Below are 13625 nucleotides of genomic sequence, written 5' to 3'. Positions count from 1 at the left end.
ATACTAGTCTGTAATCTGTATAAAGTCTAACTGGCCTTAGGACTATTTATTACTATTTTGAGGAAATATTTTTGAAGAGTATTGAGAAAAACTTTTTTCTAAATATTATACGGTTAATTTGCCAAAAATCATTAAAACTAAACTTAGTAATATATTTTATATGGAAAATTGTATTTTTGTTATCTAAAGTCCCTGAATTTTTACAAATTAAATGTTAAAGTACTTTTGACAACATGTGACTGAATGGGGAAATAAAATGAAATAATTTGGAAATGGGTATAGTACAAACTAAATTTGATCACAAGAGTCACTGGACTTTTTACCAATTGTGCTAAATTAGTTACTGAACTGAACTACTCAAATATGTGATTTCAGATTTATTCAAGCTTATACTTACATTTATGAAATTATTATGTTTCTTTATGTAAGGCATTTTGCTTTTGATTTCCCTAGATGCTTTTACTGCACATCTAGAAGTTTAATAATGCAATACAATCTGCACTAAATAAATAAAAGAAAATTTGATTCCATAATCACCCTAGTAAAGAGAGGTTCTAAGCCATTTGGAGCAGTGGTTGGACGAAATCTTCTTCTTTTCCTCCATGTTTCAGGTCTGTTTTCCCGGGCACTTTTTCCATTGTGGGGAGGAGGTGGAGGAGGAATAGGCATCATGTAACAGTCAATGTTCAGAAGTTGATATCGATTGATTCCCTGGGAATTGTCCACAGAGCTCCTGAACTTCATCACTGCCTTCTTGCCCTGTAATCGCATGTCATGGCATAAGAACCAGTGGGACAGAGTGGTGACCCAACAGAGCCCAAAATTAAAGACAAGACTGTATGATTGACATTGTTTCTAACACGACTGGTTATCAACAGGCAAACTCAAAACACTCCAGTCTGTTGAAAAATGGTATTTTGTAGTATCCATAGCAAATTAAATTTTCATGGATTTCTAACCTTAAGTATGTTTTAAACCAAATATACGGTGATGGCATTTTTATAGTACTTTTGGACTTTTTCTCAATAATCCTCTAAGTCTATGTGGACCCAGTTTAATTAAACAATTTAGAAACAAGAAGTTTGAAGTGTTTACTTTGAAGCTGAGTTAGATGGTCCACTTAACAATGGGGTGTTAGCACTTTTTTCATATTAATTTCACCCAGCCAGGTGTTATAATATTCCTTAATAATATAATATCAAGGTACTAAACACAGATGCTAACCCAAATTTAGTTGAACCATCAAGTCCAACAATAGGAGAATGTTTAACTTAAGTTTGCTTTGTTCTTATAATAGAGCCTCACCAGGTTTCAAAAAGAATAGTGTGAATCTATTCTTCCTGACATAAAAAAAATCCCTGTTATGTAATCATACATTTCTTGTAAATAACTTATTTATGAATTTTGATGAAATCAGGGATGACTGGAAGACTTTGAACATGAAGTTTCCATGGAGATTTAGATTATTGGGGGAATATCATTGTGTATTTTATATATCTTTGTATTATTTGAAATTTTAACGTGTATTACTTTAATGATTAAAAAGCACCAAAGTTATAATCAATAATTATATTACATTTTTTAGGTCTATTTTAATCTTTGAATTTTCACAAATTGGTAATTTTTGTATATCTGAGGTAGTTTTCCAAACTCTAAGGCATCTTTAACTACTTTAAAAAAGTTTTTTTTCAAGAAAGAGAAGTCATTCTTTAAACATTTCTCATTATAAATAAATAAAAGCAGGTCAAAAAAGGCATGTATATTCCATATTTTGATTGAAGACAGCAGAAAGAGATTTAAATAGATATTCACCAAGGAGTTTAGAATTCTTAGAATGGTTGATATTGTAGGTGTTACGTATATTCTCATTTTTCTTATCCTATATTTTCCATTTTTCTCTGATGGTGTGTATTGATATTGTAATAACAAGTATAAATTAAAGTAGTGAAAATATTTAGAACAAAAAAATGAATTAATTGAGAATTTTTCAGGCTTACGGCTTCTTTTAAAGTTTCTGAGTAGTTATCAATCAACTGTATGCTTTATTTGAAAATGGTTTAATAATTTTTTAAAAAATTAACATGCTGTTCTTTATCTCACTTCTTTAGCCCAAAGTATCCTGGACACCTTTCTGTGCCAGTACAAATAATTCTACCTTTTTTTTTTAAAACATACTTTAATATATTATAACATTTTAAAACAATACCCTATTAAATTCTTAGGTCTCTTCCAATTGTTCACTATTATAATACTAAATATTCTTGAATTTATTATTTCCACTTATGTGTGTACTCCTAGGAAAAATTTCTATATGTTAAAATGTTCGAGCATGTTCATTAAAAATGCTGACAGATATTCCCATTTGCTTTTACCAATAGTTTTGCCAATTTCTGTTTGTATTAATAGTGTATGAGAATCTCTCATTCTAAGGATAATCATTTTCACTCGTGTCATTATTTTTACTCAATTGCATTTCAAGCAGCCTGTTTTTGACCAAATTGCTTTCACTCAAATCAAAGACCCTCATTCCTAATACTTAGAAAGTTCAACCTGCTTATGTCTGTTGTACCTTCAAATGGTTACCACCTGCATACCACATCCTTTATTCTAAGAAAGCAATACAGATTTAATGGGTGCTCAGTATACACTCAGCAATCATGCAGGCTACTATTCTTTAGGAATTTCTTGTCTGATTTTATATTAAATCATTTTTATCATCAATGCCATTGAAAAAATTATGCATCCTTTCTGGCAGTATATTTTATCTGTGTGCAGTATAGAAAAACTCCAGCCAGTTAAAGGCTTTTGCCTGCCTTCATAATTGATATATCACCAATGTCTAGAGCAATACCTAGTCTATAGTAAGTGCCCAATAAATGTTATCTGAATGAAAAGTATAAGTTTAGCTTGTTTAAGATGATAAGAGATTGATCTCAATCTTGTCAGCTATGTAATCTGCCATTAACTGCCTATGCCTCAATCATTCATACCCCAAAACTTAAAAACAGGAAAATAAAAGGCCCCGTGCACATTTAATTACTAAACCTACCCAGTAGCTCAGATCTGATTTGGAAAATAATCTGAAAGAAAAAAAAAAAATCTCTCCCTAGCCAGTAGAACTCGAATATTACCCGATTGAATACTTTCACATATCTAACAGGAAAATGTGTCTATCGAAGAAATATAGTAAAATAATACTTATAGGAGCTTAGAAAAAAATATAGTCACCTTGGCAAACATGGAAAGTGCCCATCCAAGTACTATCTAGGGGAGAGGAAATCTCACCCATTGGACTTTGAATATTTCCAGTCTTAATGGCAAAGTTATTCCTGGAGCATACAAAGGGTTTTAGCCAAAGACCTTTGAGTTTTCTGGTACCTTTGGCAATCCCATTCCTAAAATGAGATAGGTGCATCAAGCCATCTTAGACTGATGCCATTAACATTCCATTCCACTGTATCCCCTCATTCTGATTCCATGCTCACCAGGCAACCTTTTCATTATGATATGGCTTCCCACATAGGTCCTCCTATAGGAGAAAGATATGTTGCTTCTACAAGCTTTGGTTATTTGAGATCTTGCAAATTAATAGCCCTGATTATGAGTTTACTCCTCATTGCAGTTTCCTGTAGGGAGAAATACTAGCTTCTTGTCAGTTATTTCAGTTAACCTGAGACATTCTCTCAGGACCTGACCATTTCTGGACACTATCTTAAACAGGCAATGTCTGAGCTTTCAAAGTGGAGACCTGATCCTAGAAAGTGTCAGCCTAATTGACTTATAAGTTCCTGCCTAGCTCTAGAAAAAGCGCCACCACTTTTGGTTTAATTTCTCCAGCTTTCTGAGGAACTACTACTAAATTAGCTATAATAAGGTTTGTGAAAAGTGCTATATAAGCTGAAAAGCATATTAAATGGATTAAAATATTAGTCATCATTCTTAGAGTTTTATTTGTACTTTTACATATAAAGTACACAATAAATGATTTGTGAGAAACAAATCATTTATTTGAATGAACTTAGTGTCAACATTATTTGTAAGTTTTAAATAAAAATATCTTAAATTTCATATATCTTACGTTTTCTAAAAAATAATGAAACTAAATTCACCCATTTGAACATAATGACTATGGTACTTATGACACAGCTTCTTTCTTAAGCTGGCAAATGGTTCTCTTTTGTGTTAGAAATATAAACAATACCTTTCCTAATTACTGAATCTCCTAATTATTCCTCTCTGTTTAAGTAACTTATATATTTTCCCATACTTCCTTCCTGTGCTCTATTAAAATAAGTAAAATTACCTGAGACATAACCTTGAAAAGGAAGCAGAGTCAAGCTCCTATGTGTGATTAATTCAGCATTTTTTAAAGATGGACATTCTTTTCCTTCTATATCCATCGTTCTCCAGAGTCAAACTTGAAGCAATTTCATACACTGGTGGTAAAGTAAGTCAGCATGCAAATGCAAACCTATTCTTGGAAAGTTTCATTTTCTAGGTTTCATGCATTTACAATTAGGAAGCAGTCAACACTGTATCTATTCTGATAGAAATCATATCTCCCTATAAAAAGTTCTTCTTTGTTTTTCATACAACTCTTCAAATTAATGAGTGATCCCCCTATATTAATACAAATCTATTCCTTACTCTTTTTGTTTACTAACTCCAAAATTATAGGCCTTCTCATTAGACTAAGATAATCAGAAATACACTGTGAGTGCTTAAGTGCATGATATAAATTTCACTAAGATTAATTAAATCTACCATCTTAAAAGCTACGATAATAGTCTAATCAAGAATAAACAGGTATTTCTTGAAGAAATAACATTTACCCCAATAGGAAACGAAGCTTCCTTTTCCAGCAATGAGGTTTTTGATCTGGACCCCGAAGTTATCTTTGGAACAGTTCCTACTGCAGGATTACTGGGAAGAGGCTGTAATCGAATTGGAGGCTGCATATTTCCTGGGGCAGTATATGGTCGAGGGGCTGTCTAGACAATCAGGAAAAAAAAAATTTCATTTACATTAGTATCTTGACATGTTTCCAGACCCAATTAATAACCCAACAAATTGACTAGAATAATTAATGGTGCCTTTTTACTGAACAGATTAAACTTTAATTATGTCTTTCCATTATACATACCCTTATGATCCAAAGTTTGTTAAAACATATGGTGTGAAAGTCCTCTTTATAACTAAATGCCACAGTTGTAGTGTTCTAGACAAAGGAGATGTTCTCTGTAAAGTTCCTGTGTTTCATTCATACTGCAAATTTGCTGACAATCCCCAATTTATGCTGTATATGGAAATGCTTTGTTCAATTAAATGTTAAGTTGAATAATGTTCCTATTTTAGAGATCTAAAGGGATATAATTAAAATGAACTAATTTCTGTTTAAATTCTGTTTTCAATATAAATTCTCCTGCAAGTTCTTTAAGTCTTAAGATAAGTGCTGAAGTACAAGCAATATGATTCAAAAAAGAAGAAAGATGGATGCTTAACTGCATTGTATTACTATTTAGTCAACCTCTTCTTTGAAATATTAGGAAAACAAAAATGAAAAATAGTAACTGGTAATTTTGGAAAACACTTTGTAAAAATGGAGATGTTTTGTAGACTTGATAATTTCCGTTTGCCCTTCTTCTCTGCTTCTTTGCCCTGCTCTGGTCTCTGGGAGTCATTTCTTTATAGATTATACCAGCTAACCTCAGGATTCCAGCTAGATTTGACCAATGAAAGGCACTGGCAGGAGATTAAAAGATAAGAGGGAATGAGATTGGGGGCCTAACTCTGGATCCTTCTCCCTAAAGTTGTGATGGATGCTGTTTCCCTCTACCAAAGTGTACAGCCCATTGGGAAGTTGTCTCCTAGCTTGCAATACTGCCTACTGTTTCTTGTACCCAATCTCTCCTTTTCCCCTTAGGCTGAGGTGGTGTGGTTTCCCACTGGGCTATCCCTAGCATGTTAAACATCTCTAGTTGGTTTTCCTTAACCCTGCCTGCATCTTTGCAAATAGTTTCATTATTAAACCCTTCTCAATTACCCTATTTGTGTGAGCCATCTGTTTCCAGCTGAGACCCTGACTGATGCACTTTCTAATCAAGAATATACTGCAGGCAATACCAAAAAGTGCCAGTACAGAGCATTATTAGTGCCTTCTGGGGCACTGACAGAACATTATGAGTTTAGTATGAAGATAACATGTTTCAAAAGTGGAAAAAACAAGGCTTTTGTCTGAATTGTTTTATTTCAATAAAATAGTAGAAAACCTGTTAAGTATAACACACACACATTTGGATAACAGAGTGTGAGAAGGATAGTATATAAATGATTCATGAATAAGACTTAATACATTGACTATAAAGAATGGTGAACAAAATATTTAACTCTGGAAGTGTCTTGTAAATACATAAAAAATAATAGGGCAGCTTCTACCACCAAAAGTTGGTCTTTATGCCATTCTAACAAGCATATCATATGCCGCTAAATCTCTGATTTTATTATTAATATTTATTGGATTCCAACTATAGGTACTATGAAGAGATTAAAAGTAATTTTTTAACATCTAATGGTGACACAAAACAATTAGTGCCAACGAACCACACAAATACTGCCAGCAACAATAACAGCAAAACACCTGTACTAACAGAATTTAGAACTAAAAGCTATTTGGAATAAGCCAATGAGACTAGTAAAAATTAAAGTTTCACAGAAGCAGTTCTATTTTATCCAAATGGATGAGCAAGAGAAGAAAATGGAGGAGCAGAGAAGAGAAACTGTAAATTTGAACATTTGACTAGGAAGTGAGCCAGTTGTGAGTCAGACATGGGAAAGGTGGCAAAGAGAATATTTCCTAATACCTGTTTTCCTTTCTTCATTAGTAATAGAATTTTTGCCAGGGAAGATGGTTATCACAAATAAAGACTATATTTCCCAGCATCTCTTGCAACTCTGTATAGATGTATACCTCAGTTTTGGTCAATAAGAGTGAGCAGAAGCGATACATGAAACTTCAAGATCACGCCCTTAGAGAGAAGTGTGCCCTCGCTTACCCTTTACCCCCATCCCTCTGGCTGAAATATCCACATGGTGAAATATCCAGATGGTGATACACCATCTTGGCTTAGGTTGATGAAGGCAGCACATTTCGTTTGGCAGATCAATGACACAAAAGGAGTCTCAGTTGCTGATGACTTTATAGAGTAGAGATGGCACACCAGCTGAGACTATAATGTATGTGAGGAAGGACATCCTATGTATAAGTCATTATTATCTTGGTTCCCTGCATGTAAATCTACATAATGACCAATACAGGAAACAAAGTGGATTCACTAGAAGAGCATTTGATTTAAAGAAATAGGGCATAAGTCTATATGAGCCCAAAAGTGAAAAGTCTTAAAACCCACAAAGAGAAGTCAAGCTAGAGGTTTCTGAACAAGGGAATCAGATCACCCAAAAGAATTCTTTTGAACCCTGTAAAACAAATATGCCTTAAGACTCTCTCCTGTAAAATAATCCAACCAAACACAAAAACACTGAAAATCTAATGTAGAAATTTTAAAAAGCAGGTTACTATAAACTAGAACATGATCTATTGGCTGTTGTGCTCTCAATTTTACTTCCCCACATTTGCATACATATATCGTTCAGTTAGATAGATGTGGCAGTCAAATGTTTAACTGATTACATTTATCTCTAAAAACAAATCTGCACCATTCAACTAACAGCTGTGAGCTACAAACTATTGTAGTTCACATCAGAAGCCACCTTAAATTTGCTATATTTTAAATTGTTCATAATATATTTTCTTGGAATAAATACAGCATTGTAGCTTAACGTTTTCAAAACTGTACCACAAGGTGAATTGAAATTGACTACCTGGCGATTATTCGGCTTAGCCGAGCATTTCTAATTCTTAGTAGAAGATCTCTGGGGTGAATTTTCCAAGCCTATGCAGAATTAGTTGAATGACTTTCCACAGTTTTAATAGGAACAATGCAGCTAAAAGCCTATATGTTATTTTTGAAAGTTTAGGAGCAATTAGTGACCAAATGCAATAACTATTCACTGGATGCTTTCCTTATTCACTCAAGAAAGTAGAAAGAGAAAAGTCGATGGCAGTACCCCCAAAAGGATTATTATCTTCCTCTCAATGGCACTTAAAGGTCAGGAGGCAAATTTAAAGGATACGTATCCAGACTGGGAAAACAAAAAGAAGGACTCGAATTTCTGTAGAATGGGAACTACGATTCCAAGATCACAATAGGTATCCCTTATGGTTCAGAAGCACCTTAGGGGGTAACCAAGTGAAGAATTGTGGCTAACCAGACAGAAAGGCTTCTGAAGTGCTGGTGTCAGGGTTTCCTGTAATTTTAAAATTACTTTCTCATTCCTGCCACATTAAGATCTCCTGGATGTATCATAAACTACTTATTGAGGGTGTTCAGCTGGAAAATTGAAAAGAAAGCTTTTCAAGGGTTTTCTCCTCTGAAACAGGTGGGAAGATAGAAAACAGTACTTGATTGTTTCTTTTGTTTCACCCAGGTTAAGCTTTGGGAGTCTAGTGAATTTGCCACCTAATAAAAGAATTATTTGTGTACATATACATTTAAATGAAGCCTGGAAATATGGTAGCAACAGAGGAAAGACGGTTGCTTTTCATAACTCAAGCTGTTCACCAGGAAATGTCAAAAGATATTTACCTTTTGAAAAATGTCAAGGCTTAACTTTATATGGGATGAACTTACTTTAACAATCTGTGAAAGTACTGCAATTTCTCTATAAATATTGTGCAATCCAAAAAATGTTCATGCTAACAAGGAAATGTATTAGGCTACACAAAGCAAGAATAAAAACATAATCAAGTAATTCATTTACAACTTAAACCATCATCCTCCAGCAAATATTTTGCAAACCTTTTCTTGTATTCATATTGTTTTAAGCTACTGTACCTTCTTTCAAGATTATGCCATCTTTAGGTTATACATGAGTCAAACTGGAATGAAAGGTCAGGGTGCAATTTCTTTAAATAGAATTTCTGTACATTTAATTCTCTTTATCTTAGATTATGTGCACATATTTTTCATAAAAGAAGCACAAATATAAGTACTGAGCCCCATATGGTATACAGTACCATTAAATTTGTGTTCATAAATAAGGTAAGAGTAGAGGGAACAGCAAGAACAAAATCCAGAGGTGAGAAAATATAAAACGTGTATGGAACAACTAGTGGTTCAATTTTGCTGCACCGTAGGATGCTAAATGGTAATCGCAGGGATAGCTAAATTTGATGTGACATGGCTTAGGGTCTTAAGTGTCAAGTGGAAGAGTCTGGGCATTTCTATAGGTGACACATAACAAGTGATGATATTTGGACATGTAAATAATGTAAGTTATTATACTTCAAGAAAATGAATCTAGTAGTATTAAGCAAAATAGATTTGACAGGGGTGATGCTGCTTACAGGTGGAGTGTTCAGTAGAGACAGAGCTGAACAGATACAAGATTATGTTTTCTTTTATTCAGTAGGATTCATAGGATTATACAGACGTGTACCCAGAGAGTATTCTTTCTGAGAGTAATGACAAATTCTAAATTAATTTGTACGGATTGTGCATGACAGTATTTTATATGACTCACCAGTGTCGTTGGACTGGAATGTCCTTCATCAACCAGAATACTATGGCCACGATTAGTCTTTGGGCCCACTGGGGGGTGAGGAGACAGGACTGGCATGTTATTTTCTCCAGACCATCTCATGGGCTCACCCTAGAATAAGAGAGTGATTTCACAAATTGGTGTATAATCAGTAATCTCAGGTTAGTACTAGGTAAGAGATATTATATGACTAAGCCCTTTCGCATTATTTTCAAAGTATTTCTTCCGAGCCCTATCATGACAGTCAGATAAAGTTTCCATAGCTGTACTGGGGAGTTGGGTATGGCAGTGGGAAAGCAAGTCTGCTTTATTCAAAGAAATAGCTACACTCAAAGAAATAGCTACAGAAGCAGTGTATCCTCAGTTTTAGCAACAATATCTATTAACCTGCTTTAAGCAAATCACTATGAGAAACATAATGCTCCTCACTGCTCTGATCAGTAGAAACTACCAGAAAGTATTATTTTTCTACCTTAAAAATTAATTAAATAATGTCCTAACCAAAAGGGTTGCATGTTACATAAAAGAGGTCAAAATATAGGTCTTTTACCAAGTGCAGCTATAAAGTGAAAATTGTTACAAATAAAAATCATACAGGGAGGAACTGAAGTGTCTATCACTAATCTGCCAATGCTGTAACATATCCATATATCTATTTAGTGTGTCTGGCAATCTGAGTGAGAGTGAATAGCGTGCTGCTTCAGGCAATGCTAGTCACTCTTTATTTCCAGTAACCATTTTTCTCCATCAACATTTCAGCAATAAATTATAGAATCTATAACTCAGTCCTTGATGTAGGACATATTGGCAAAGTTGAATGAACCACAAAGCTCTACATACTAACTCTTCCAATCTTGAAAAACTGACCTATCTTCTGTTATTTAACAGCTCTTTTATAACAATATTATGTTTTGACCATGATGGAACAGACAGATTTGAATTCATTGAGCAAGAGGAAAAATTATTGTCTTACATGGCAAGTTATTCTACAGAAGCTTTACGAATATTCATCAGTTTGTGAAATGTGTCTTAGGCCCCACATTTGTAAGACGACACAGAAAATGAAGAACAACATTCAAATTAGAATGGCTCAAGAAATTGAGTAAAACTGCTGCCCTAAACTGAAACCTTTCAGACGTGCCTAATGGAATCTCCCATCTCTCGATTCAAATTTATATATTTTATAAGTTCAATTCAAAGAAGGGTATCAAATACAAAAATAGAAGGCAAACTGAATGTTTAAATGCCTTGTATAAAATGTCTAACTCTTAGGCTTTTGTTTGCTAAGGTACATCTTTCCTACCATATATTTTCAAGGGTCACATCCGCATAAAAATGTGCCATTGGATAATTTTTAGAATGCTGTTTTATATCACTTTGGGAATACCATGGTCAATTTTTGCCTTCTTAAGACCAAAAAATAAATAAATTAAAAAAAAATCTTTCGGCCTCTATTACACTAATCAAGAAAATAAAAAGCAAAATTTCAAATTTGAAAAGAATGTTTTCAAATTTTTCTTTGCAAGGTTTGTGCCTATTTTGTCATGATCTTCCCATAAGAATGGTGGCCAAGATTTAGGCTTGTTGAAACCATCATTTGACCTCAGCTGTGAGTTATTCTAAAGTAAAGTGCCCCAAGAAATTTTAATACCAGTACCACTGGCTTTCAAAATCATAAAACAATATTATGAAGTGAAAGAGTTATATTGCTGCCTACCTTAAATCTCTGAATTCTCTCCTTCCTAGCAAAGGCTTCCAATTTCTTTTTTATTTCAAGTTGATGGCAACGCTAAGCATACAGGAAAGAATGGAAGAGAGAATCATATCAATTGCTGCAACAAATTTTTTAAAGGAAAATAATGCCACCAGCTAACTGTATTCTCAATTATCTCTCTTGTCTTTGAGATGGAAAAGAATCACCTGCTTAAGTGTGCAAGTGGGAATATAAATTGGTAAAACTCTTTGGAAAGCCAATGCCTAACATACATTACACAGTTAAAAGTGTCCTATCCTTTAACCAATAAATTTCACTTCTACATCTAGGAGGAAATCTGAATTTTAAAAAGGTGTGTTATGTACAAAGATGTTGTCTAAAAGGTTGTTTTCTGTTGTCGTCGTTGTTGCTGTTGTTATCCTCAAAGCAAAAATTCAGAAACAGTATAAACTTTAAATAGAATATAATCGTTAATAGAATTCTTAAATAGAATATAATCATTAAAATAAAGTTCATAAAGATTTTGTTTTAAAAAATAGAAAATGCATGTAATGCAGGAAAAAAGAGGATATGGAATTGCACAGAAATACAAGTTAATCGACCAACTCCATATTGTGTGTCTGTCCCCAAGCTAGGAAGGTGCTTCAGTACAAAATCTCTATTTCAACAATGGTAATGGCTGAGCAGTCTCATTTTACATACGAAGAGGCTGAGGCAGAGGATCACGAATTTGCCCCCAGGTCACACATCTAGTCAGTGGTTGAACTTTGTTCTGACTTCTTATATATTTTTGCTTGTTTATTTTTTTTTTTCAGAAAACAATGTCCCTCTCAAAACATGCTTTTATTAATGTATAAATGAGTAGAGACCAAAAGGAAATGTGAGTATGTAAACAGTTACCTCTGAGAGGAGACATTATATATAATTATTTCCCTTTTTTATACTTTGTGTTTTCCAAATTTTCTGTAATATATTAGTCATATGATTGAAAAATAAACCTTGTATAAAAATAATCTGCTTACAATTCGAGTTGAAATCATTCGGACACACTTGAAAGCATTTTCAAGAGTGTTTTTCCCTCTGTTCTTGATCCCTTCCTGTTGCCTTGAGACTCTGCAGACTCAACCATTCTGAGTATCGCCAGTCCTCTTCTTCACACTTCCCTTTCTTCTCTCTCCCTCCCTGTTCTTTCACCCACTTACCATTTGCCATCTTCTGTTTATTTCCAGCTCTCCACAGTCACCTACTCCCACCATCCCTCTTGTTCACCATCACTGAAACTGCTTTCGCCAACACCACCAATGTCTTTGTACTCTGGGTCAAACTTCATTTCTTTTTTTCCTCAGTACTCGTCTTACTTAATCATTTTGAAGCTTGTGAGAATCAGTCTATCGGGCACATTTTTCTACCTGAAGGTTCTTTTCCAGCCCACATTGTCGTTTCTGATCTCCTGCAATGCTGCTCTGGGCTCCTTTTCCTTCACCCCTTTTCACCCAGTCAGTTTCAGTCTCTCTCTCTCTCTCTCTCTCTCTCTCTTTCTCACTCTCTTCCATATCTCTGTGAACAGCTGCATCTCCTCAGCATTTCCACCACTGCTGTTAGCCCACACCCTTTGGCGACAGCTTCCTAATTGACCTCCCACCTCCAATCTTTTCCAGCTCATTAATCTATCTTCCACATTTTTAGCAACATCATCTAAAAACGCTCTTCTCATTTGTTTCACTCCTCTGCTGAAAAATGTTTCATCGCCTCATCAGCTACACTCCAAACCTAGTTAGGAATTGAAAGCCTTCCAGAAACTGGCCCTCAATTTATTGGAGAATGTCACTTCCTGCCACTCTTTCCACCAACCCACTCTACAGTCTGGCCTCAGTGAGCTTTCCTTTCCATCTACGATGTGCTTTTAAATTCCTCTAACTTCCCTCTCTGGAATGCCTTTTTCATGTTTTCATGTGACATCTCATTTAGTCTTCAAGGTCCAATTCAAATAGCAGGACCTCTGTTCAGCTTCCTCTGGCTCTAGCAGAAGCAAGTCATCAATCCCTTCTTTTCTGAGTTCAGTCCATTTGTTCCTCTCTTCTAGCATTTGATTACTGTCTACAGTATTTTTTTAAATCAGATATTGCAGCTACATCACATAGCCTCATAATGGTACATGGTGAGCCTGCAATTAATGTTTGTTACAGGAATGATTACATGAATATTAATATAACAACATTAGTAAACATCATCAGCATAATCTAAATGTGAGAAA

At 34.4% G+C, this 13625-nt stretch overlaps 1 protein-coding gene across 1 annotated transcript in view; it reads right to left on the bottom strand.

The window, feature by feature from the left end:
* The window catches only part of ERICH3 (glutamate rich 3), a 99622-nt gene that overhangs the window by 59801 nt on the left and 26196 nt on the right, over positions 1 to 13625 (bottom strand). Inside the window, exons 4-7 of the mRNA XM_023533926.1 lie at positions 11375 to 11446; positions 9640 to 9768; positions 4833 to 4991; positions 538 to 759 (exon numbers count right to left, since the gene is read on the bottom strand). Coding sequence (XP_023389694.1) covers positions 538 to 759; positions 4833 to 4991; positions 9640 to 9768; positions 11375 to 11446 — 582 coding nt within the window. The remainder of the gene's footprint in view (positions 1 to 537; positions 760 to 4832; positions 4992 to 9639; positions 9769 to 11374; positions 11447 to 13625) is intronic.

This window comes from Pteropus vampyrus, unplaced genomic scaffold (genome assembly GCF_000151845.1).
Source record: "Pteropus vampyrus isolate Shadow unplaced genomic scaffold, Pvam_2.0 Scaffold115, whole genome shotgun sequence".
Lineage (NCBI taxonomy): Eukaryota > Metazoa > Chordata > Mammalia > Chiroptera > Pteropodidae > Pteropus > Pteropus vampyrus.
The sequence above is the reverse complement of the archived record's forward strand: the minus strand, read 5'-3'. Positions and strand labels throughout refer to the sequence as shown.